The sequence below is a fragment of the Acinonyx jubatus genome, chromosome E4 (genome assembly GCF_027475565.1).
Source record: "Acinonyx jubatus isolate Ajub_Pintada_27869175 chromosome E4, VMU_Ajub_asm_v1.0, whole genome shotgun sequence".
Taxonomy (NCBI): domain Eukaryota; kingdom Metazoa; phylum Chordata; class Mammalia; order Carnivora; family Felidae; genus Acinonyx; species Acinonyx jubatus.
The window spans coordinates 49476909-49504230 of NC_069395.1; the positions used below are offsets into that span (position 1 = coordinate 49476909).

At 42.1% G+C, this 27322-nt stretch overlaps 1 protein-coding gene and 1 long non-coding RNA gene across 8 annotated transcripts in view; one reads left to right on the forward strand and one right to left on the reverse strand.

Moving 5' to 3' along the window:
- BRINP2 (BMP/retinoic acid inducible neural specific 2) overlaps window positions 1-27322 on the reverse strand; it is a 125961-nt gene that overhangs the window by 11430 nt on the left and 87209 nt on the right. For both annotated transcript variants that reach the window (XM_027074281.2, XM_027074279.2), the window contains exons 3-4: window positions 10967-11157; window positions 9685-9893 (exon numbers count right to left, since the gene is read on the reverse strand). In XM_027074281.2, coding sequence (XP_026930082.1) covers window positions 9685-9893; window positions 10967-11157 — 400 coding nt within the window. The remainder of the gene's footprint in view (window positions 1-9684; window positions 9894-10966; window positions 11158-27322) is intronic.
- LOC106967955 (uncharacterized) lies at window positions 556-25118 on the forward strand. 6 transcript variants are annotated; one of them, XR_008293198.1, is made up of 5 exons: window positions 556-657; window positions 1005-1128; window positions 3512-3769; window positions 7037-7186; window positions 24733-25118. It is a non-coding gene; the product is annotated as an uncharacterized LOC106967955 (long non-coding RNA). The 6 variants fall into 6 exon arrangements; XR_008293197.1 differs by lacking the exon at window positions 24733-25118 and adding an exon at window positions 9412-12737; XR_008293195.1 differs by lacking the exon at window positions 24733-25118 and adding an exon at window positions 9460-12737.

Sequence of the window (27322 nt, forward strand, 5' to 3'; positions counted from 1 at the left end):
AGCAAGGTTCCAAGAGTTATGGTGTGCCAGGCCACAGAGCTATGCGCAGCTGGAACGGGATCTTATCGTTTGAATCCTAGCACCCAGTCAGTGTCCCTCCTGTCTCCTCTGAGGGCACATCAGAGGACTTCAGGAAAATAAAGTGAGTTAAAGCCCTTTGGATGACATCACTTTTAAAAACAAGTGTAAACAGCGCAGTTCATCCAAAATAGCTTAGTGATCTGCCCTCTGTTGAGAATGTGAACACAGGGCAAAACAAATTGTATAGACTTGAGATCACAGTATCCTAATATTACAGATGGGAAGACCTTGGCCAGATGAGTTAAATGATTTATTCAAGGTCATATGGCTAGTTGCCTACAGGACTAGGATTCATTCAGCTCATTCATATACTCTTTCATTCATTTATTCATTTAACAAATATGCAAGGAGCATGCAGAACTCACACTGAGTGAGTGAGGCACAGTCACTTCCATAAGGAGTTTCCAGACAAGTAGAAACATGTTTCTCTAATCCCAGTGTTCGGGCTGTTACACATGCACTTGCCTCCCTCCACAGGTGGGCACCAGGTGCTGAATAATGTCTCTGTATAGAGTGAGTGGGTGATTGGCTAGCTGTCAAACTACAGCGGGGAGGCAGAGCCAGGCTTCTTTCAAGGTAAGGTCTTCTTTATCTCTATGGTGTGTTAAAGTCCCTGTAAGAGGAGCCCTGGCCGAGGACTAGCCCGGGTCTTCTGGAATGTGATGGACTGAATGGCAGGGTGGGATGATGGGTGAGATGGCGGGTGGGTCTGGTCTTTGGGACACTTGCCTGTCCCCGCCTCCATCTAAGCTGTTCACACTGTCATTGAGTTTTGCACTGGCTTTTCCATCCACCCACCCCTGAGCTGGTCGCTCACCAGCATCAAGTCCAGGTAGGGAGGGAGCTACATGCCTTATGTAGGAGTAGGATGACCCCTCAAGGAGGATAACAGAGAACAGCCACTCTCCTCTCCTTTATCTCAGCACAATCCCTACCTACGTACTGCCAACCCATCTGCTTCCCCACCACCACCGCCATCTTGTGCAGTGTTCCGGGCCTGGCTCTGATGTGGTTTTTTGACCTTTACTTGGCTACTCCCAAAGGTTAGTTCCACAAGTGGACAATCAAATCGATAAAGGCATTGAAAGGATGTGGGTAGCTTCCCTTTGTTAATTGCGCCATGAGAACTGGCATGAAGAAGAGACAAAGGCTGTGATCCTCAAGCTCATTTCCTTATAAGGAGGCACACCAGATCTCCAAGAGTGAGGAAGGCACTCAGATTACATTAGATCCCAACGTCCTTGCTCCTTCCACTGCTATTCTGCTTTGAACCACCTCTGTCCTCCCTAGAGATATAAGGAGATGGGAAGAAGAAAGGGAGCTGGAGAGGGTCCTCTTGCAGATATTGCCTGGGCACTGACTTGGTAACAGGATGCCCAAAGGCCCCTTCCCCCAAGTGATGAAAATACCAGAGTCTCTGGAGGGTTAGTCCAAAGAACCCTGGGCTTTCTCTGTAGCAGAGGCAGACAGCTTTGGCAGATTATAGAAAAGGCCCATAGAGGTAATGGAAAGTGCAGTTCACTCAGGCACACACATTCAAAGAGCATCTCAGATAAGCTTTTAGAAAGGGAAAATAATTGTGTGCTAATTGGTCTGTTGACAGAGACTGTCCTGCCTTCAGAAAGCCCTGATGGATCTCAGGTTCATTAGCACATCCAATTTTCCGTAAATACTAGGTCGTGCGAACACTCACTCCAGTGAGTCTGCTCTCCTCCCCCTGCCCTTTGCCTCCCCCGCTGCTCTTGTCCTACCTAGGGGGACACCTGCAAAGCTAAAAGGGACAGAAATGGGCTTCTAATTGTGAGCGATAGGGCTGGGCAGGGCGAACACAGCTGATGGTGTGTGTGCTTAAGAGGACTGCAATTTAATCCCAGGCTGTGTGCTGAGGAATTCAGACAAGTCTTTTTAAGGATGCTTTGTGAGAACCACTCCATTTTGCCATCCTGGGACCCATCTGAACTTTTGTGTGGGCTCTTTTCAGTAAGCTCTGGAACATATCAAACCAAGTCCTTCCCCACACTTCAATTAAGTAGAGGGTGAGCTGCCAATGAGAACAGGGTCCTCTGCTTAATGGCTCTGATCCCTTCCCAGGCATCACGGACAGGAGGTACAGTGTATATATTCAGCCGTTTATAGTTTGCCAAGCGTTTCCATGTGAACTGTGTCATTGGGTGTCACCCCAACCCCATGGCAGAGACAGGGGTGGGATTCACAATATTAATCAGCAGGTAAGACAGGAGTGGGTGGGCTAATCAGAAGACGTGCCAGGAGTGGTACCAGCAGCATTCTGGAGACCTCCCGAGGTCCATTCACCCCTTGGTTACCATCAACGGGAAACCTGGGGGCTCCAAGGGAGAGAGAACAGTGGTTACAATGACACCCAGGTGATTGGGTGCAGACTGTTTACCAGCTGATATGGAAGTGGTTTAATATTCTAATAGCTGGTGTAGCCCTGTCAGCTGAAGCTAAGTCCTGGGTACAGGTGAGTCAAATAGCTGGTAACTCACTGATGCTGGGAAGTCAAGTGGTGAGCATCAAGACTGAAACTTGATCCCAAGCTTTCTCCCTTGAGCAAGTTTGTTTCCCACTAAACCAGGCAGCCAGCTTTCACCTACGAAGCATTCTATTTAGTGCCTCACTGCGTGCCAGCCACGGCGAAGAAGTGGTGTGCAAGCTACGGAGTCCCAACTGCTCCAAGCCCTCCTACCATGCCTGTGGGTGTGGGGACGTGGCAGTGGGGATGCACACAGCTGGAATATAACATGACAAATCCTGTAAGAGAGGTGTGCACTGAGCAGGGTAAACCTTGCAACAGAGTGAGATGTTCAGTAGGGTCTCAGAGGAATGTGTCAGATAAAAGGGGCATGTTAGTAAACTAGAGGTGGCTAACAAGGGGGGAAAAGTAAGAGTACACCTGCTTACAGACATAAGAGACAGGCAGAGAGGCTGGAGGGTTTTCCCTTCCCCAAGGCTGAGCAGGTGAGCAGAACCCCTCATGCCACCCACCTCGATGCAGAGTAATGGCCTTGGTGGAAGCCAGCTCTACTCCTGCAAAGGCATGTTCAGTAGAGGGAAGCAGGTGGCAGGGGCTACAGCCCCAGTAAAGGAGTATCAGCTAGCAGGGATACGCTGCGGGATGCATCCAGCCTACTGGCCCTTGCTATGTGGATCTGTAAAAGCGTGATCAAGCAAAGGAATGGTCTCTGGTGGAACATTTGACAGTAGGATAAAATGGGCAGGTCAACCCTATCAGGTGAGCATGGTGGTGGGATAGGGAGCCGAGACCTCCCGTTGCTCCTCAGTCTAGCAGGGTGTTCTTGGACAGGTCACGTGGTTCTCTAGAGCTAAGTTATGTGAGGATGAGGAGGAGTGGAGGTAGGAGAAAATAATCCTGTTTTCTCATGTTTTTCTGAATTGCATCCCATGGAAGGAGTACATTGCACCCCTCAACAGAGAAAACTCCCAGGTTAATCAGCTCAGTGGAAGATGAATTATCATCCCACATTCCATGTGTGATTGGAGGAATTCCAAAAAGAACCTTCCAAGGATGGCGGCCCCACTTCTGGGGAGATGGGCAGTGGCTCTAGTTCTGGAAAGTGCATCCCCAGGCACTACGATAGAGGTGGCTTTGGGTACCTTCCTGCCTCTCACTGTGCCACCTGCAGACTTTGCCAAAGAGATGAGTCCGGTAAGCCATATTTCAGACTATGTATTGAACTCTTTGTAGTGGACTAAAGTGAACTCTGAACAAAACTTCCCTCCAGAGAAGTCAGAACTGTGACACTGAGAGAAACAATTTAAAGGGTGATGGTGGACACCCTTAAAATTCAGAATAAATAATCATCAAGCATTACTAAGTGCCAGGAACTGAGAATACAGCAGTGAACAAGAGTGGTTCCTGCCCCAATGGCACCAGCTGAGAGATAAAACAGAAAAATAGTATTCAGTCCGGGCCAGAGTCAGCGTCAGCTCCAGAGCAAGGCAGAGCTAAATGTAAGCTGAAGTCACTGGCGTACAGAAAGGTCTAGAAAAAAAACAAAGGAAAGAACTTGGAAAAGAAGCTAGAAGGTGAAGCAGATGAAAAAAAAAGATGGCATGTGTTCCAACAAGAAATGAGGAACCTGGGAGCCTTACTGCCCTTTTATAAGACCCATGTGTCTGGACATTTAGTGTCTTGTCCTTGGAGATATGTGATAGTCTTCACCGTAGTCCTCTTTATAAACCATGTTTATGCTTAAGTGACTTGGAGTAGCTTTGTTTTCTTTCAACTAAACATGTTTATATGCCCTTGTACATACACTGAAAAGAGCATAACCTATGTGGAAAACAGTGACTCATTCATTCATTCATTTATTCTGTCAGTCAACAAACCTTTACTCATTACCCATAATGGAATATGCTCTGTACTTCTACTGGGAACCAAAGATGAATAAGGACCAGTCCCTCCCTCAAGGACTTCATGTTAGCTAGCAAATATAGTTCAAATGATAAGCCCTATAAAAGAGGCATGTGCTTGATACACCAAAGAGAGCATTTAACTACCTTGGGAGTCAGAAGAGGCTTCCCCAAAGAGTAACCTTTTTGACTTGAGCAAAGAAGAGTGAGGGAGAGACACTTATGTAAACAGACAAGCAAAGCAAACAGCAGGAGCTTTGAATAAAGACTAATAGTTAGTGGGATACCTGGGCCGCTCAGTTGGTTGAGAGTCCAACTCTTGATTTTGAACTGTGATCTCACAGTTCGTGGGGTCAAGCCCCACATCTGGCTCTGCACTGACAGTGTGGAACCTGCTTGGGTTCTTTTCTCTCTCTCTCTCTCTCTTCTTTTTCTCTGCCCATCCTCCATTCATTCTCTCCCCCTGCCCCCCAGCCTTCTCTCACTCAAAATAATAAAATTTTTTTAAACAGACTAACAGGATGGGCCTACATGATAGAAATTGTAAGTGAAGGGTTGATGGGGGAAACGGGTTGAGAAGAGACAAAAGAGACCATTAGGGATAATCTTCAATGGCTTTATGGTTTTGTTAAGATGAGGAATTCTTCTTTTTCAAGCTCCATTTGTGCTGTGGCTCATGCACTCTCTCTGTTTTTTTATTTGATCCTTACAGAAATCCTTCAAGGTAAAAAATATTTTAATTATTGAACAGTTTTAAGGATAAGAAAAGTGAGGTTCAGAGTAGTTTGGTAACTTGCTCACAGCCCACATGAGCAGTGGCACAGCAAAGACTTTTGGGTTCAACCCTATGTTCTCTCCATTGTCACACTGCCACCGTGGCTGGGGCGCAGTGGTTTAAACGGGGTGGGGGGGGGATGGTACATGATGCTTTGCACTCATGCAGGCAGCAGAGAGGGCGGATAAGAGAGAAGAGCTGAGAATGGAGACGGGAAGACTAGTTAAAAAGATAATGCAAGGAAACTGGGCAAGAGTTGATGAGGTCCTGAATTAAGGGGATGGCATGGACATGAGAAGGCAGTGAGGGGCAAGTTGAAGATATATCCAATGCCGTGATTATAGTGGTGGACCATGGAGTCTAAGTTAGGCAAATAGTGAGGCAAACGAGGCCATGAAGGGGGGAAGAAAGTGAAAAGCTGGTCAGGTCAAAGGACAGGAAGGCACATTAATGGGACCTTTGAGTTGTTGACCCAGACCTACCTTTTATTTCCAGATAAGACCAATTCTTCTCCCACTTTGACACAGCCGACTCACTACAGGACTGAAGGGGGAAAGGGGCTTCCCCAGAGTTCTGTCTTCTTGGTAAAACCCACTCCATGTTACTAATAGTCTTCTTTCATCATTTTAAGCTGCCTCAGAGACCAGAATCCCAAAGATACCCTAAATCCCTGTTAACTTCAGCCACTGTCCTGTCTCAGGCTCTCACTCCAGACACTGCACCTCTCTTAATCTGACCTCTTCAGGTAACTTCCATCGTGCTCGCTCGGTCTCATGATCAGTCTTCAGCAAGGTCCTCCATAACCTTGATCTCCTCTCAAGAGTCTGCTTCATCTTTTTGCATTAAGCACAGTCCAGAAGATGCTGAAAACAGGCGTTCCCTTGCAGTCTTGCCTAGCAGTGGCTGTCTGTGTTCCCTCACCTCACAGCTGGGCAGAGGAGTGAGGTGCGATGCAACTATCCTGAACACTGCTCCCCCTCCTCTCTAGCCATCTCTGGCTCCTCTGAAGCCAGAACCATCAGGACTTTATCACCCATGACCCCTCCTTGTTGCTGTCTATTTCTCTTGTTAGTCCCATTCAGTTGTTAAGGATTTCCAGTATTAAAGCTTGCTTACCACTGTCTTTGTTATCACCAAAAGGTTTGTATCTTTCCTGTTGACCTCAGCATCCATGTAGAAAACCCTTTAATACCCTGGCCCCCAGGTCCCTAGCCTTCTCCCCTCTCCGTTCATCTTGTCCTCCAGCCCCGTCTTAGCCACCCACACTCATGGCCATGTTCAGAACCTGATTTGTTTTGCTAATTGCACTTTCTCTCCAATCTCAACATAAATCATCACACACTTGCACTTCCCCTGGTCACTTCCCTCTAACAAGTATCAAACCTACTTAGACTTCCAATCTTTTGACCTAACCAACTTTTCACTTCCTGCCGTCCCTTAACAGTCCCAAATCCCTTGGTCCATCACCACAATCACTGCTTTGTGTATATTCTCAACTCCCTTTTGTTTCATCTTCATGTACACACACACACACACACACATTTCTGTTCAATCAACTCTCCACCTCCTCCATGCCTGCCTATACTTGAAGTGCCAAATGTAGCTGATAAAACTCACAGCTATGCTGACTGTTCCCATGTAATTACGACCATGGGTCTCAAATGGGCTCTCAGTGCTGCCCAACAACCCACAACATTTATCTAGTCCATTAAAATACCTAACTCCTATTCTTCTGAAACCATCCCCTGCATTCTTCTCTCAGTAATCCCTTCTCCTTCCTTTTAGGCAAGGACTCTGCTTCTTGTGTAATCAAGGAAATAGGATCAATCAGAAGGGGACATCCGCATCCCGACGCCCAACGTCTACATCCTACTACATGTGTCCTGCGCATTTGAATGCCTCCTGCTACAAAGGATGAGATGTTTATGCTCCTGTGTAAGAACCACCCCTCCCGCCTGCCCAGTTGTCTCCTATCACTTCTGAATCATCATTTTCTCCCCCTCTCCTGAATCATTTCAATCAACATGCCAAGATTCTTGAGTATCTCTCATCTTAAAAACAAAAATTCCACCTCTCTTGACCTTATACCACTCTCCAGCTATCACCCATTTTTTCTGTTTGCTTTTACAGCAAAACCCTTAAAGAATTGTCTCTACTCCTCTGGTTCCTCGCTTTGTTTTCTCTCTTGAACCTTCTGCACTCAGCCTTTTGTACCTGTCATGACACTGAAACCACTCTTACCTAGGTTGCTAGTTACCTCCATGTTGCCAGATTGAAGGTCCATTCTCTATCTGACTGTTTAACAGCATCTAACGCAGTTGTCTGCTCCTTCTTCTATGAAACACTTGCTTCATATCGTCTTGTGATACGGCTTTGATTCTCTTCATACCTTTCTGCCTGGTGTCAGCCTTCTCTGTTGGATCCTTCTCCTAGTCCCCATTTCTGAATATTGATGTGCTGCACAACTCAGCCTTAGGGCTGGGCAGCCTTAGGGCTGCTCTACCAGCTACATTCACTCCTCAAGTGATCTCATCTCATCCTTTCTCATGATATTAAATACCACCTACATGTGTGTATATATTTGTATGCCAAAATTACATCTTCAGTCATGACCTTTCTCTCTGAAGCCTAGTGTTTATATTCAACTGCCTGTTAGATACCTCTACTTGGATGTCTAATAGGAATGTCAAATTCACTGTGTCTAAAACCAAGCTCTTGATTTGCTTCTTTCAGATTGGCATCTCCCCCACTGTTGTCCTTCTCAGTAAATGCAATCACTGTTCATCTTGCTGCTCATGCCAAAAATCTTGCAGTTAATCTTGAGTCCTTTCTTCTAATTTATTAGCTAAGCCTGTAGGCTCTACCATCAAAATATATCTTGGCATCTGCCAAATTTTCACTACCTCTATACAGCCAGCTTTGTCTGAGCGAGCCACCATTATTTCTTCCCTTGACCATTGCAATAGTCACTGCATCCGTCTCCAGGATCCCTCTTTCTCCTCTCTTCCCTGATCAGTAATGCCCTCATGATCTTCACATCCTTTATTGATCTCCGTCTCAGGCAATCTACCGTCAGGGGGAGATAAAATTTTCTCTGCAGCCTCATCTCCTACTTCACCCCTCTTGTAACGGCACTCCTGCTACATTATGCAGTGTTTCTGGATTGTAACATGCACACTCCTGCTTCAGGGCAATTGCACCTGCTCTCACTCCCATGTGGCTTGCTCCCTCCCTTCATTCAGATGTCTGCTTAAATGGCATTTTTTCACACAGGTCTTCCCTAAAGTGTGGTGTCCCTATCCCTCTCCATCCTCTTGCCTGGCTCCACTTCTTCATATCATTAATCCCACCTGACATTATATTATATCTCCATCACTAGAATTTAAGCTTCATGAGGGCAGGGACTTTATATGTATACTTCACTCTGGGATTCTCAGTACCTGACACGTAATAGGTGTTCAGTAAATATCTACTGAACCAATAAACAAATGAACAAAACCATCTAAATTCTGGGTGTGATAAAAGCAGAATATAAGATAAGACTGACCATTACTTGCCATCTTAACTTTACATTTAGAATAAAATAATCCAGCATTCTCAAGTATCGTCATTGGTCTTCTCTTCCCTATTACAATATGAGTTTTCCTAGAATTCTCCTAGATATAAGTAGAGAAGATAGGATGGAGGTTATGATTATTAATGTTATAGTAACTACTGGATCATTTTCCAACATGCATGGCATCATATCACTCCTCTGCTTAAAACTCTCTGGGTGTTTTCCATTGCACTTTGACATATTAAAATTCCTTTTCATGGCCACGTAATCTGATTCCAGTCTACTTCTGAACGTCATATTGTACCAGTGTCTTCTTGTTCACCTTACTATAGTCACAACAGTCTTCTCTGTGTTCCAAGGCACCAAGCCGGTTGCTGCCTCAGGGCCTTAGCACTTACTGTTCTTGCTGTCTGAATACTCTTCCCTGAGGTCATTCAGACTCAGCCTCAAAGTTTAAACCCAAAGGTCCCTCCCCAGACCAATCTGGCTAATATTAGCTGCTCATTTCCCACCCCAGGAAATCCATACCTTATGACCCTGTCTTTTCTATCTTTATCTAAAATTACTTTGCTTTTACCTGTGTAAAATTCCCATCCCTCACTAGAACGTAACAGGTGCAGAATAAGGACCTTGTCTGCCTTTCTACCAATAGTCCGTTGGCTGGAGACTGCCTCCCAGTAGAAGCTACATGACTATCTGCTGTGCAAGTGAAGACCTGGGCCACCTTTTAGGGACGGTTGTGCCTCGTCTCAGAAAGCTTCTTCCCCATGTCCATCAGTCGGGTCTGACTGATTTGTAGCTGGCTAAGACCCTAGCCTCCCCCTTGCTTTCTCTCTGCTGTCTGCCCTCCCTCTCCCAGTACTCCACAGGCTGTTACCTTGATGGCCCCCGTGGCTATCTGGATATGGTGCAGCCGCCTCAGAGTGCTCTCTCTGTCGATGAAGTAGGAGGCTGCCAGCTGGTGCAAAGTCTCCAGGGACACGGCAGAGCTGTTCCCACTGCCCCCAACTACAGGTGCACTTCCTGCTGTCTCTGTCTTGCGGCTCAGTTTCCGCTTGTCCACAAAAATGGTCAGGGACTCTTCTCCTAAAGCAAACAACATGGGTCCATTGGTGAGGCCTTCTGAATCCCCTGCCAATTAGAACATGAAACCCTTGGCCAGAACAGTCAGAGCTCAGAGGGAGCCCATTGCCCCTGCTGACAACCTCTTCCTCATCACTGTCTTTAGAACAGTCTCATCACACAGTGCCCAAGGTGACCGGCATCACTGCCTGAGAGGCCCTCCTCCTTTTCCTTCATTCTTTAACTATCCCATAGCTCATCCCCTCCCCTCCAGCTTATCCATTTAACATCCTTTATTGATCTCAGTCTCAGGCAATCTACCTCCATGGGGGAGATAAAATTTTCTCTCTCAAGTTGTTTATGAGAAGTCACCATGGATATTTCTGCTCCCTCAGAAAGGGCAAAAGCCTTGAAGCTCACCCGCCCTCTTCCCCATCAGACACTCAACACCTACCACATGCCGGCAGCTGGCCTGAACCCTTGGAGAGATCCTTTTTGTCCATCAGACAGTGAGCTAAATGTTATAATAAACCTTGCTTTCTTCTTCCCAGGGCAGAGAGAACCCTGCCTCTTCAGAGCTTTTGATTTGGCCACAGGTACACCATCCCCACTCCCAACCTTGTCCCTATCCAGCCCAGAATCACTAGAATTGGTTTGTCCAGTTACCAGTCTTTAGGGAGGTAAGCAGGGGTCAGGGACTCAATGGACATTTGCTTTTTTGCCCATGGGTCTGACAACTAGAGCCACAGCAAATATTAGGATGTGGAAAAGCCTCTGGGTGAGAAGGCTCTGTCAAAAGAAAACTAGGAGCGCCCCCTGCTGGCAAGTGCTTAGTAGGAGCCTGTCAGTCCCCCAACCTCCTTACCCCGCACCCCCTCCTCAGGAGGATGCTTATAAGCAAATAGCAATGTTCTAGGTAAATTTGGATGTCAAGAGATTATACCGCTCTCAAAGGCACCAGAAAGAAAAATATTTCTCAGGCAATACCAGGCAAGGAAGAACAAAGACCCAGGAAGACTCAAGCTATATTCCTTGGGTCTTAAAGCTATTTTCAATGATCTGACAGCCAATTAGTGTAAGATCATGATGTTGCTTACCTCCAAGGGTGGCAGAAAGTAAGAAATGAGTGCCGTACTTTTTTATCAGGTTTTCAGTAACCTGTTGTAAGTTGGGTCTCCTTCCGAGGAGGCGGATGTTCCGGATAAATTCTGGGGCAAGAGGCAATGGCAAACTGAAGAAGTCCCTCCTTTCCAGAGCCAAGTTGTTTACTTTCCAACGGGCAAACTCCCTGGAGGAAAAGTCAAGGGATGAAGAAAAGCTCAATGTATTTAAGAACAAGAAACATAAAATCTGAAAGAGGTCATGTTCTTCCTCCACTTGTAGCCTCCTCACTCCCCTCAGCACACATCCCTCCACATGGAGGCACCCACTGCCTGCAAGAGGCCGTTTGGCCTTCCACCCAGCTTCCCATTCCCAGGCTGTCAACTGACTTCCATCAGAACCTATTCCCATCTGCTTTCTCACTGGAGTCTCTGATTTGCTTACTCATATGCAGGTAGCCATGTAGTAGTGTAGTACGGGAAAACAATTATGCAAACAGTGAAAACATGAGAACAATGGATTGCAGAGACATGATTTAGTCACAGTTGCCACTCAATGGATGAGTCGCATCACCTATCATGGCCTCAGTTACCCATTTGAAAGTGAGGAGTATGGTCTACAACAGTGGTTCTCAAACTTTTGACCCGTTCACACTCTTAACACATGAAGGAGTCCCCCATATTTATGCGGCTTATCTCTGTTGATAATTACCACTTTAAAAATTAAAACAGAAAATTTTTTTATTAGTTCACTTAAAGATAACAGCAGTAAATCTATTACATATAACATAAATGACATATTTTTATTACCATAACCATATGTTCTGAAACAAAGCCAACTTAGCAAGAAGAGTGGTATTACTTTGCATTTTTGCAAGTGTCTTTAATATTTGGCTTACCAGAAGAAGGCTACTTTCTCATATTTGCTTCTGCATGTATTCTTACGTAGTCTTTGTGGATATTCACTAAATGCAACAAATGTCGTTCCTTAAAGGTTACAGAGTGGAATCTGAAACCACATCCAACGCACTTTTTATACCCTATTACATTAAAATCCAGTGTTCTATATTGTATTTTGAATGGATCTTTTTACCCTTTGTGATTTTGAAACATCACGCATTGGTCATCCAAAAAGTATGGGATCACTGAATTATTCAGGTCTTCCACATTGTGATACTTCATTATATAATGTCAAAACACCGTATTTGTTAATATCACAAATCCCATGCATAAAGTTGCTAAGCACTAGAACTGCTACCAAGCTCATAATGACAAATACAAGTTTTCCAAAATTCTAATTTTCATTTGAAAGCTTAAATTTTATCATTGGCAACAGATACTGTTAGCTGTTTTCCTTGAAGAGGTAGGCTTACTTTATCCCTGCCCCCTTTATTTTTTGAGAAAATGTTTGCCAGACACTAAAGTGTCTAAATAACCACAGTTTATCTGTTGGCTGTTCTTTGAAGAAAAATTCAGTTCCAATGAAAACGCGACTAGTTCAGCTTACAATTCAATCACAAAAGCATCTTTCCCTGAGACAATCATCATTCTTCAGTAGCCTTAGACTCATTTTATGTTTACTTTATATTTCATCATACAAAATATTAAAAAGATGTGTAGGGGTGCCTGGCTGGCTCAGTTGGTAGAGCATGCAACTCTTGATCTCTAGGTCATGAGTTCAAGGCTCACACTGGGCATGGAGCCTATTTTAAAAAAAAGGTGTATACTTAAGGGTCAAGATCTAATAAAATTAATAAATTTAACTGCTTCAAGGACGTTCTTATGTGAATCTAGCATAAAAACAAGCGTGTGTGTGTGTGTGCTTAGGTGCAAGTATGTAATGATGGAGATGACTGGTGTGATTTGGTGAGACTGCCTTTATTCAAACACAGATGCCAGTAGTTTTATTCACCACAGTTTTCGTGCCATCAGTGCAGATGTCAATATGGACACCCTGAAAAGACCTAAGAGAACCCATCTTTTGAGAAGCCCTATTCTATAAGATGGCAAAATTCCAAATTCCTTTCTAGTCCCATCTATATCTTTAATCTTCATACTTTGATCCTCACTGAAAGGGACACATTTCCAAGGGGAATCTGTCCTGGGATGAAATTGAAAGGATCACATCCATTAGTGAGAAAGTACTTTTCCATAGCCTTTCAAATTATACTCTTAAGGACCAGCTCCATTGCCTTAGGGAACAACAAACTTCAAGGTCTTCTCAACCTTCTCACCTATCCCCACTCTGCTCTTTATGACAGTGCTGAAGTTTGGTCTAACTTTCTCCCCAAATCCATGGACTACAAATGACAGGGCTGCAGAAAAATAAAAAGAGCTCCAAAATAATAAAAATCCATGCCCAATTTAAACCTATAGAATTCTCCCATCTAACTATAGAGACTGAGACAGAGAGGAGGGGCATGTGCCAAATATTACCAGGGAAACAAAAGAAAAGAGACGACTAATAATTCAAGGTTCCAGCAAAGTCTTTTAAAATTCCCATTGTGTGGCTTTATTTATCTAAGAAGGCAAGTTCATAATAATACATTATCATTTATTTCCTTTGTACAGGAAATGCTAGACTTTAATTAAAGTACGGGATATCTGTCAAAGTGTTTTCTATACCAAACCCCACTGCAGCATGATGAGCAATCACTTGATCTCATGTCTAACTGGCCAAATGGCCAGTCAAGACAGAGTGACTTAATAGGTTAAAAAAACAACAGCAACAACTATATGCTGCCTATAAGAGACTCACTTCAGCATTAAGGACACCTATACTGAAAGTGAAGGATGGAAAAAGATACTCCATGCAAATGGAAACCCAAAAGAAGCCTGGGGTAGTTATATTTATATCAGATAGAGTAGACCTTAAGCCAGATTGTAACAAGAGACATAGAAGGGCATTATATAATGACAAAGGGATCAACTCCTCAAAATACAACATTTGTAAATAGTTATGCACCCAACATGGGAACAACTACACATATCAAGCAAACACTAACAGATCTGAAAGGAGAAATAGTTCCAACGATAGGAGGGGACTTCAATACCTCACTTTCAACCATGGATAGACCATCCAGATAGAACATCAACAAGGGAACATCAGCCTTAAAACTACATATTAGACCAGATGGACATAACAGATATATGTAGAACATTCCATTCAATAGCAGGAGAAAACACATTATTCTCAAGTGCACATGGAACATTCTTCAGAGTAGATCATGTGTTAGGTCACAAAAAAAATTTTAATGGATTTAAGAAGACTGAAATTATATCATGCATCATTTTCAACCACAATTGAATGAAACTAGAAAGTACAAGAGGTGTAAAATTCACAAATACATGGAGATTAAACAACATGCTCTTGAATAACCAACATGTCAAAGGAGAAATAAAAAAGTATCTTGAGGCAAATCAAAATGGAAACACAAATACCAAAATGTATGTGATGCAGCAAAAGTAGTTCTAAGTGGGATGTTTATAGTGATAAATGCCTACACTAAGAAAAAATAAAGATCTTAAATAATAACCAAATTCACACTCCAAGGAACTAGAAAAGAAGAATATACTAAACCCAAAGTTAGTAGAAAGAATAACAAAGATTAGACTGGAAAGGAATGGCATAGAGACTAAAAAGACAATAGCAGAGATCAATGAAAATAAAATCTTCTTTTCAGAAAAGATTTTGAAAAATAGACAAATCATTAGCTAGACTAACCAAGAAAAAAAAGAAGACTCAAATAAATAAAATTGGAATTGAAAGAGGAGACATTACAAATGATACCACCCAAATACAAAGGATCACAAGAGACTTTAATGAACAATTATATACTAATAAATTGGACAATCTATGAGAAATAGATTAATTCCTAGAAACAACCTACCAAGACTGAATCATGAATAAATAGAAAAATCTGAACAGACCAACTACTAGAAAGAAGATCGAATCATTAATAAAAAAAAACTCCCAACAAACAAAAGTCCAGGATCAGATGGCTTCCCTGGTGAATTCTACCAAACATTTAAAGAAAAATTCCTACCAGTGTTTCCTAAACTCTTCCAAAAATGGAAGAGGAGGGAAAACTTCCAAACTCAATTTATGAGGCTAGCATCACCCTGATACCAAAACCAGACAAGGACACTACAAGAAAAGAAAGTTATAGGCCAGTATCCCTGATACACATATATGCAAAAATCTCCAAAAAAACTATTAACAAACTGAATTCAACAGTACATGGAAACAATCATACACCATAATCAAGTGGGATTTATTCCAGGAATGAAAGGATGGTTCAACATTTGCAAGTCAATCAATATGATACATCACACTAGTAAAACTAAGTATAAAAATCATATGATTATCTCAGTAGATGCAAAAAAAAAGCATTTGAGAAAATTCAACATCCATTTACGATAAAAACCCTGAACAAAAAATGTGTAGAGGGAACATACTTCAACATAATAAAGACCATATATGACAAACCCATGGCTAACATTAGACTCAATGGTGACAAGCTGAAAGCTTTTTCTCTAAGATCAGAACAAGACAAAGTTGCCCACTTCTGTCACTTTTATTCAACATAATACTGGCAGTGCTAACCAGTGCAATTAGGCAAGAAAAAGAATTAAAAAGCCTCCAAATCAGAAAGGTAGAAGTAAAACTGTCTGTTTACAGATGACATATCATATATAGAAAACCCTAAAGACTCCACCAAAGAAAATTTAGAATAAACAAATTTAGCAAAGTTGCAAGACACAAAATCAATATATAAAAATAAGTTACATTTCTACAAACTAATGACAAAATATCAGAAAGAGAAATTACAGAAATAATCCCATTTACACTTGCACCAAAAAGAATGAAATACCTAGGAATAAATTTAATGAAGAGTGCAAGAGGTCTGTCTATACACTGAAAGTTGTATAATACATTGATAAAAGAAATTGAAGACGACACAAATAAATGGAAAGATAGTTCATGGATGGGAAGAATCCATATTGTTAAAATGTCCATTCTATTCAAAGCAATCTACAGATTCATTGCAATCCTTGTAAAATTTCCAATGGCATTTTCCATAAAATAGAAAAAAAGCAATCCTAAAATTTGTATGGAATCACAAAAGACCCCAAATAGCCAAAGAATCTTGAGAAAAAGAACAAAGCTGGAGGCATCACACTTCCTAATTTCAAACTACATTACAAAGCTATAGTATCAAAACATTATGGGCCTAGCCTAAAAACAGACGCATTGATAGTGGAACAGAACAGGAAACCCAGAAACAAAACTCACACATATATGGCCAATTAATTTGTATCTAAAGAGCCAAAAATATACAATGGGGAAAGGACAGTCTCTTCAGTAAATGGTAATGGGAAAACTGAGTAACCACATGCAAAAGACTTAAACTTGACCCCTATCTTCCACCATACACAAAGATGAACTCAAAATGAATTAAAGACTTGAACTTAAGCCCTGAAACCATAAAACTCAGAAGAAAGCACAGGCAGTAAGCTCCTTGACTTGGATCATGGTGATGGTATTTTTAATCTGATACCAAACCCAGCTTCCCTGCTTTGTGGTAGGCCACACATAGGCTTCATCAACTAATAAAGAATTTCTATCCTATCAATTAAATTACTAGGAGAAATAAAAAGCAGGCATTCTTCCATTTTTCATAATTTCTTACAATGGTCTAAACCTTCACCAAAAGGAAAGATCACCTTACCATAGAGGGAGCTCCCACTTTAATTAAATTTAATAAATAAAAATTGGTGTTCACATTGCTTGCTTAGTCTCTTTATTCAAGACTGCCAAAGAGTACCTCCTAGAAAAAGCCTTCCCTGACCATCCCATCTCAAAGAGCACCCTCTCTCTCCCAGACTCTGTCCCATGCTCTGCTTTATGTATCTTTTTTAGCACTCATCACTGTCATAATAATTTTTAAATTTTCTTTCTCTCGCAGAAAACAAACTCTATTAAGGCAAGATTGATTCTTTTGGTCTTATTCAACAGCAATAGAACAATGCTAGTGCTTCTAACAACACAATAATGGATGTTCAGTATATCTTTGTTGAATGATTGGGAGATTCTCTCATTTATTCTACTTATTCAAAATAGTCAATTATTTACTGTCATAGCTCTACTAATCCTTTAATTGTTTGCAAATTATTGACAACTAGATAAAAAAAGCTACAAGATGAGATACATAGGAGCAACTACCAATTCATGATTGATCTGAAATGAAAGTAAAGCATCCTAAATGTGTATGCATATCAATGGGAAAATTAGATTTGATTTATAGAAATATAATTTGCAGGGATGATTTTGTGCATTTTTAATATGTAAGTCAAGGCACTGATGGTATTTTCTTATGCTTTGGTAAACTGAGTCTGGGCCCTCTTCCAGTGGACATGGACAACTTCCAAACCCTGAGGTACATTCTGAACCCATGGTCAACACTCTGGAGTCCAGTGAGTATGGAGCCCCCATCCAGACTCTGGCTGTGGTTTATATCTAATGTTAATGATCAGCAGCCCCACCCCCCTACAATGGGTATAACAATTTCTGCCACACTCCTAAGGTTCAAGGTCACCAAAAGAAGCAACAATCTTGGAGTTAGGCACTTTTGCTTAGTCTTCATCTTCTTTTGCCCAACATCAGACTTGGGACAATATATATTTTACCCAAACCAGAAAGAGTTTTGAGCACATCTTACTTAAATGAACCAAGCTGTGGAAGCTCAGAAAACTAATTTGCCTGATGTCACTCAACTAACAAGAGGGAAACTTGGGCTATTAGAATTAAAAGGAACATTTTAGTCCTATTTGCCAATCTTTTTCATATTATTGTGTACATTGAAAATTCTCCATGGGATGCACTGGGATCAGACAAGAGGAAATAAGCAAAATATGCTGCCCAGATTTTGCCCAGTTGCCCCAAGAGCAGAAGGGTCAACCTATGGCCATGCCCATACCTATCCATATCCATTTGCAGTACCACCAGGTGCCAGCAAGCATACCCGTTGAGAAGGTCTATTCCTCTCCTCTTACGTTATGATTGAAAACCGCAAAACAAGAGAGGGAAGCAGTTTGCTTAAAGCAATATAACCAATTTGTACCAGAACCAGAACAAAAAGCTAGTGTCCTGACCCCACCACAAGTGCTTTTAACAACCATGATGGTGGTGACAACAGCAACAGCGAGACCCGGAGAGGTTGAGAAAATCATTTGCATGAAGTTACAGAATTAGAAAGTGGCTGAGATTAAAACCCAGGTCAATACCTCACTGCTGTTTCTGTAACGCTATTTTCCCTTGTGTAGACTAAGTGTATTTTATGGTATTCTAATTACTTTTAAATGTTTATTACCTTTCAATGAAAATATTTCATCACCTGGGACATTTCATTCCTTTGGTTCTCTATATAAACATGAATTGACTGTACATCCAAAATACATACAGCAAAGCAAAACCTTTTTGGATGAAGGTGGCTTCAGCACACCCATTTGCAGAAGGAGAAATTGAGACCTAGTTAAAATCAAGTCCATATACAGAGTACCATGGGAGAAATCAAAGATAAAGGCCTGATTCCAACTCCTATGGCCTCTCAGGAAATCATAACACAGAATAACAAATGACTTAGAAAAAGTGAATGATACTGTCTTAGGAAGCATTTTATGAGCAAATAATAAAAAATAATGGTTAACATTTAATGAATTCTTAGTATGTGCCAAGCATTCCAAGCATCTTACAAGCATTAACCAATACAATATTCAAAACACCCCTACAAGGGGGAAAATATTATTATCCTCATTTTATGGGTGAGGAAATTGAGGCACAAATAAGTTAATTTGCCCACTGGGGAACACCCAGTAGGTGGCAGAGTCAGGGTTTAAATAGAAGATATCTGGCTTTGTAGTCCACAGTTTTTAGCACCATGCTAGTCTACCAACCCTGTGAGACCCAAAAGAACAACCACGATTTTGTGCAGGTATCAGCCCAGAATTAGGCATAGGCCTCAGCTGCTGGCAAGAAGGTTCAGGCTCGGAGGGTGCCTGGTGGTTTTCTCTTCTACTTCGCTAAGTTTCTTCCCTGCCCTTTGGGGGCCCTTCATTGAATCAAAATAATGGGGGAAACATCTGTGAAAGAAGTTTGAGCCAGAAAGTGGTAAAAATGTACTTACAGAACTTATTAACCTGGTTGTTTCCAGCATCTGAAAACCTCAGAAGGCAATACTGGAAGGCAGCCTGAGCTATTCAGAGAATAAATGTTCATTTCCGATTTCTCGTTTAGCAGTTTTTTTCCAGTAATAAAATAATCAAGGCTCTTTTTTTCCCTAGGAAAAGGATGTTTTCTATATATCAATTATATTAACACACTACTTCAATTAAGCCATCATCTTTGTTTCAATTAAGACATCAAGTAAATCTCCATTTCAATTTAGCCATTTCTCTTAAAATCTTCCCCCACTGCGTTTGTCAGGCAGTAAACAGTCTGAGAGAGCAAACGTCTCCAACAGTGGTGAAGCCCCTGTGGAAAGTGCCTTTAGAACAGCAGAGACCACTAAAGGGCTCCCCGGTTAAAGCAAAGGGCGACCAGAACACTCCAACGTGGACTCCACCTGCAAAGCTGTTCAAGTGGTACCCAGAAAGGGTGCTCCAATAGGCTGCTGTAAGTAAGAAGTTGATTCCATTTTCCACCATATTTTAGATTAGCCCAGAGTGAACAACATACATTTTTGCCAAAGGGTTAACATGCCCCTAAAGTTATTAATAACAACCAAAACAGAATTTAGGAAAGGTATAATCCAGACCGGAGGCTAAAACCCAGTGTGTTATAGCATTTGTACACACCAACACAGAGAAGATGGTAGGCGAAATCCAAAATCTCTCTATATATTCTGAAACGATGGTAGCTTTCTGTGTCCCACACTGCTCAACCCTAATGGTCCAGATCGCCCACAAATGACGTTTCTAGTTGTCCACGAACTTAGGGATTTTCCCAGAACCTAAAGGGCCTGTAATAAGAAAGCAGAATCACAGCCATGCCAAGCTCGGGCAACAGGAGCTTCTGCAGGACTTTGGGACTGGACCAGCTCTGGGTTTGAAGCAAAAGGGGCTCTGATGAGAATACTAACTGGCTACAAGGTGTTCCTAATTTGAAAGTTGTAAGTAAAGAATGTCTCCAAGTCACAGCCTCTAAGTCTAATGTCACCCACCACGCTATGGCACTGCGTTCTTCCAAGTAATACAAGGTCAATGAGAACTCTGGCAGCACGTGTGCCCCCCTGCAAGACCCCAGGCTCCTGGCTCTGAAAGACTTGGAAAGAGCACAGCTGGGGATCTTCCATCCCGGTGCTGTTTCCAGCAGCTCAGTGCGGAAGCACCACCTTTCTGGCTTGTAAACTGAGAATACTGATCCAGCCCCCGTGAAGAGACATTACCTAAGAAACCTCCCTTCCTTATGAAGCCTTCAAGGAGAGAGTATTTTACAAGGAAATCCACAGTCTAAAAATAAAAACACAACTATACCTCAATGAGGCTGAAATCTAGTAATCATGAACACTGCAACCTACCACACAGGTACTTGTGCCGAGACCTTGGGCTAATAGTGAATTAATAGTTACCAGTTTTCCAATAGACCTATCTTTCCATTTCTGTGCGGAAAGCATGTTCAGGCACCTTTCCAAGGCCACCACTATGGCTGTCATTTGGAAAGTCTCATTTCCTGTACCCTGAATATGCAGCTCTACCCACCCCCTCTGGGGTGGCCCCCTTGCAGGCTTGGCACAACCCCGTCCCAGCATCAATATGTCCTTGAGTATTAGGAGCCCATTTGTTCCTCCTGAGTTAGACCCCAGGTTGTGTTTACTGGGGAGACAATCAATGCCGTTTCCAGCAGAGCTAACCAATCGTCACCTGCTCACTCAGGCGGCAGTTCTCAGAATAGGCGCTGGGACTCCCAGAGAGGTTGGGGAGAAGTCTTATGCCAGCTGTGGAGCCCAGGATGCCCACCTCCAAGCACCAGTTTTAAAACAACGGCAGAAAGAGTAGGCTGTCATGATAGGAAATACTGTCCTTCTCTCTTCTTTGGCCTTCCTGATCTATTTCCAATAACCTCTTTTGGGGGGCCACCCTCCTCCAACCTTCAGTGTTCAAAGGGACTGCCAAATGCTGAAGGGACTGAGTTCTCATTCTCCAAAAGGTGGTTTTTGGTAGGAACCATACTTGGAAGAAAAACAAATATGACTGGTTTTCCTTGAAAAATGAAGGGAGACCCAGGACAGGTCATTGAATTAAATATTTAAGAACTTTGGAGCAAAAAACAAACAAAAAAAAGATGAATTGGCCTTAGCTAAAGACACAAATAGTTTTCTTTCCATTTTTCCTGTGACTTTACTTTGTCTATGTGAACTGTCAACCAATGACCGTGGGAAAATTTCTCACATACCAACCAGTTCTGGATAAATGCAAACGTCTTTGTTCTCAGAGCTCACCTTTCTCTTGGAGAGTTGCCTTTCCCCAGCTAGCTTGAGACTTGCCAATTTGACACAGGAATTTCAATAAACACCACAGAGGATTGCACTGCTTATTTTCCTGAAGAGTCCCAGATCACAAAGAAGCCTTTTTTTTTTTTTCATCCTTCTGCCAATATACCTCACATCCAGGGCTACTGCTCCCACCACAGGACTCGGGCCACCATTGAGTTATTTACCTCAGTCTTGAGATACCTAAGATGGTTTCACATTCTTTAGCTGGACAATTTTAGGGACTGAGGGATATATCATGTTTTGGCTCCTGTACAGAGGCAGTATTTCTAGACACATCACATCATCAGGAGATTTCTATCTCAACAACAGATTACTGTAATGTACTTAGCTATTAGAGCCTTTACTGCTATAATGAATAAGACATGATTAATCTGAGCTATAAAAAGAAATTATAATAAAAACCATAATCTCTTACATTGGTGTAAGCTTTCCTTTCCTTTTTAAAAATGTTTGTACACAATTTTCACACAAGCTCAACTATTTTATCTATACAAGAACCTTGGGGAAAAGGAAGCAGAAATATCATTACTCAACTATTAACCTTTTATAGGCTAAAAATGAAGAGACAAAGAAACTGAAAAAAGTGACCCAAGTCTCCTTTTATCAGTGGTAGAGTTTGACAAGAACCAGACCACCTCATGAATGATTTTCTGCCTTTGGCTATGACCTGTGCTCAAGTTCAGGGATCCCGGTACGCCTCTATCATACTTCCCAGGAAATCCTTTGGCCTTGTTAACCAGGGAGAAATTCCAAGACAGGAAGGCTTCAGTCCAGGATCCCGCTGGTTAAATAATACCTCAGTCCATGCAACCCTAGGAGGCACCAGAGCAGAGATGGGGCCAGCCCTCCCCCAATGCCCCTGTGCCCCTGTCCTTCCCACTATCTGGTAGAATTCAAGAAGCCTAGCATGTAGGTAATTTAGCAGCCTGCTGTGTTCTCAAACAACGGCCCGTAAACAATGATTGGCCAATTTCATTCTAATCTTCCCAATTTTGCTCTAATTAAAATCAAGCTGTAGCTTTCAAACAGTTTAATTAAGGCTGATTGGGAAAAATGGGGAGGGGAGACTCAAGCTTAGAGGAGGAGGACTGGGTCACTGCTTGGCGAATCTCACACTGTCCATTTGGGACTTGGGGGATTGAAGAGGGCACTGAGAGCAGTGTGTTTGTAGAATCAGTGTGAAATACAACACACTCATTGGAATGAAGGGCCAGTGAATCTGTGAGACCAGAATGAACTGAAAGGGGAGCTAAGATCTGTGTTTTCCCACTCAGAAACCTCAGCTCTGTTCTGACCTCCCAACCTGCTCCCCACAGCTCATCTGTTCGACTGTGGATAAAATGGCTCTGCTCACTACTCTTTGCCTCCCGTCGTGCGTGTCTTTGCTCAGCAAGCTAACAGCCCGTGCCATGCTTCTCCCCAGCAAATGTCCATGGGCTTCCCATTATCTACTTAACTCTAAGAGAATTCCCCCAGACTGGCAGCTCCTTCCACTGTTCTACAAGTTTATTCCTTTTGCAATGAGATAGCCCTTCTGGAATTTGGGTGTATTTACCTCTTATGTGAACTGATCTTTGGACTAAGTATTTTTTGTTCCTTCAATAGCTTCTAGATTCCTAGGCTCTTATGCTAAAACTTCTCTGCATGCAATCTAGCTTGTTAATGTGTTTCTTTTTAAAGATGGCAACCAAAATTAAACACAATTCAGTAGCTGTGTTCCGAGCCATGGAGAGTATAGGATACAATTTCTGAATACATCATTATCATCATTGTAACTATCATCATTGTGTCTATCTACTGAACCCTTATGTTACCAGTCATGGTAGTGGATGCTTTACATACTTTTAAATCATCACCACCACCTTATAAATATCAGTGTGGCAGATTGAATCTTCATTCTCACCTACTGTAGAATGCCCTTTGATATGTGACTTCACAGTACCCATCACTCATACAGATGGACCTCATTTCCCTTCCCCATTGACACTGGCTATGTGGCTTCACTCTGGACAAACAGATATGGACAGAAGTGACCAGGCACCAACAATGGGCCAAGACCTAAAAAGGCATTGCATATTTTTTTCTGGCCTGCCTGCCCTGGCCATGAGCACTGCTTCCCCCACTTAGTGGCAAGTGCTTCTCTTTCAACCTGAGACCCGTGATAAACATCATTGGAGAAAACACCACATGGCCCCCTTGCAGACCTGTAGCCTGAAGCATACTAATTCAGTCAACCTCCAGATACATGAGCGAGAAAAATGATATTGTTTGAAGCTGAATATGGGGGTTATGTTTAAGTCCATAATTATGGCAGTAGTTAACTGATACACTGATATACACCACAACTTTAGTCCTATTTTATAGCTGAGCTAGCTGAGGCTTAGATAATTTAAGTATCCTAGTCAAGGACACACAGCTAACCAAAAGAGTGAAGATAGTCTATGATCTTTCATATGTGTGTGTGTGTGTGTGTGTGTGTGTGTGTGTATGTAAAGGAAATATATTTCCTTTGTTAACACACCTGAATATTTCATTCCTTTTTTGTTTTAGTAGTTGTATACTAAATTCATTTAAATTTTTGTTATTTTTTTATTGAAATATAGTTGGCACATTTGCATTCCTTTAAAAAAATTTTTTTAATATTTATTTTTGAGAGACAGCATGAGCATGGGAGGGGCAGAAAGAGAGGGAGACACAGAATCCAAAGAAGGCTCCAGGCTCTGAGCTGTCAGCACAGAGCCTGATGCAGGGCTTGAACTCACAAACCATGAGATCATGACCTGAGCCAAAGTCGGACCCTTAACTGACTGAGCCAATCAGGTGTCCCGCATTCCTTTTTTTGAAGAAGAAAGTATTCTTGGCTAAACAGTAATCTTATGGCCAACCAGAACCCCACGTTTTTTCCAACCCGATTTGTTTTTGTTTCTGTCTTAACTGCTGAGCCAAGCCACCTATATCTTACATTTGTGAACTTGACATTTTGAACTTAAATCTTAGGCTTTGCACTTCACCACCTTATTGTATTCCATCCCTCATGGCAGACTGGAAAGTGTTCTCTAAGCTATTTCTACTTTCTCCTTGGGTTCACAGATACACAAATTTCCCCAGCTTCCTCTGCATTTAAATGTAGTCACGTGAATGGGTTCGGGCCAGTGGAATGTGAACCCAGGCCCAACTCATTAGATCTTTCTCTCTTTCCTTGTTTACCAGGACCCAGAGGAGGACACTGAGACCCTAGATGATGACAGAGTGACTACATGGACAGAGTCTTAATCTTGAATGATTTCATGAAGCACTCTCCTTTTAACCATCTCATAAATTGCACTGGACTTGAGCAATGAATAAATAATTAAATAAATCTGTACTAACTCACTGAGATTTGGGGACTGTTTATTCCAGCAGTTAACCCACTCTAATACCTAGATCATGCTGATCCCCTATTCCAGCCTGACAAAAGAATCTTCACTCTTGATTTTATTGCCAGTCTTGATAAGGGTCTCTTTCAATTACCTGATTTTATTGTCTATGTGGTCAAGCATCCATGCTTCCATTTCTCCTCAGCTCAGTAACATTCCCATATGGATCTCTCTTTTTCTTGTTTTCTGAGTCTATATGAAAATGGTGTTAGTTCTGAGCCCTTGACTTTTATGCTGTAGGATCATAGTGTGTGAGTCCTGCTCTAAGGGAAAAGTACCTGTCACTGTGAAAGATTTACTTTGAACTATCTATAACTATAAAATCAATGAATAGATTAATTCAGGCTATAGTTAGGGAGAAAAAAATGTGGGTTTTAAGTGATAAATTTGATTAATGTATGGAAACTCAGTAAAAAGAATTTGATAAAGACTGCCCCTCCTTTCTTTCCTCTTTCTCAATTAAACTCTCTACATTTTCTCTTTTTCCCTCTTCTCAAGATTCCCCATTCTATTGTTTTCCATATTTACTCTCAGGAGACCCCTCACAAAGAATAATGCACTTACCTTGAAATAAACCAAACTCTGCTTTTAGTTATCACCAAATAGTCCTGATAAAGAAAATCCTATTATTCTACCCATTTTACTGATGAGAAAAAATTAAGCTCGATTAAAGACAACTTGTACAAGTTCACACCAGAAGTAGCAGGACTACAATTTAAACCTATACAGTATGACTCTAGAGCTGGGAGCCTCAACCACTTGTTTTCTCCTTCCATCTAATTCAGTCCCAGAACATGCTACTCATACTGAGGGGTTTCATTCTCTTATTATATCCTTAACATGTGGCAGACATGGTACCAGGAACCGGAGATAAAAGGATGAAATAAAACATATTCTTTGCCTGAAAGAGGTCAGAGCCAAGAGAAGAGCAAGTAAAGACATATAAGTAAATAAATACACAAGATAAGTTATACAGCAGAAATATGAACCTATCAGTGGGGAATCATAAGTAGGAATGACCAACTCTCTTGCAGGAACCAAAGAAGACTTCATAGGGAGTTGACATTTAAGTGGGCTTGAGAGGTGAGTAGGAAGAGAAAGATGGAAGGAGCTTTGTGGGAAGTGGGAATGAGACATGGAAAGACACATGGCATCTGAAGCAGTCTTCTGTATCTGGGAAAATCTGTACCTGTTCAGTGAGACTGGAACAAAGGACAGCAGGAAGAAAGTGTGCAGCACAGTCAGCAGCCCAGGGTCAGTGTTCATTGGATAGTTGTCAAAAGAGGGAATGTGTGGATTTGGAAGGGACTCTCATGCCAAGAAAATGTATTTGGGTTTTGTCCTTTGGCCACAGAAAGACCAGCAGAGGACCTCAGGCAGATTGGACTGGAGAAGACAGAAAACTACAAGCGGGAAACAGTGAAGCCAGGAGAAGAAAGAGGAAGCTGGCTTTGAAAGATAGCTCTGAGATGGAAGTCACACAACTCAAATGCGGGGAGGGGATGAGGAAGAGGTGGGAGTTACAGTGCCTGGTGGCTGTGACATTCCAGCTGCCATACCAGGAAGCACAGCAAGGAATACAGGAGACATAAGTGTCATAGGAAACATGATGAGTGCAGTTCTGGCTATGATTTTACCACAAACCAAATCTAGGTGCACAAAATCAGATCAAATGGGAGGTAGCTGCAGTTCCTTGAAAAGCTGAGGAAAAAGTTAGGATTTTTTCCCTCTACATGTAACTTGGATGAAAAAATCTGTATTCTCCGACCATAATCCCAGCACATATTTCCAACTTTTCTTGAAGTAATGATGCTTCAGTTCCAGAGAAAAGTCACCACATCTTCTGAGGCGTGCCTGCGCCCTAGAACCCCCATCAGTAACCTTCGAAAACTGCCTAGAAAGCAAGAAGTTAAAGAAATCTGTAGGGAAGAAAATGCCTGATCTGAGAAATTCCAGCATGGTGAACTCATAGTGGTCCATGACAAAAGCGTTGAGTGCTTTGAAAGATGAGCAAGCAAGCAAGCTCTCTGGGAGCCAGAAGTGGAAGAAAATCTTACATCAAAGTAAATTTCTGATCTTTTCCTTATGCAGAAAGATGGAAAGGTGGACTTGGGCAAAAGAAACAAGGATGGTTTGAGAGAAAAAACATCGAGAAGGGGAAAGAGAAAGAGAACTTCTGGAGGGAAGTTACACAGTGCCGACAAGTCTAAGAATCAGGAGAATAATCATCTCCAAATATCTAGAGACCTATTGTGAAGAAGAGGCATTTAGACTTATTGTCAAGAAATAAGAAAGCAGAGTCAGGACCAGTAAGTGGAATTGTGCAGAGAAAGACTGATTCAGTTCCAGAAAGGTCTTTCTAGAATTTGGGGCTAATGAATGGA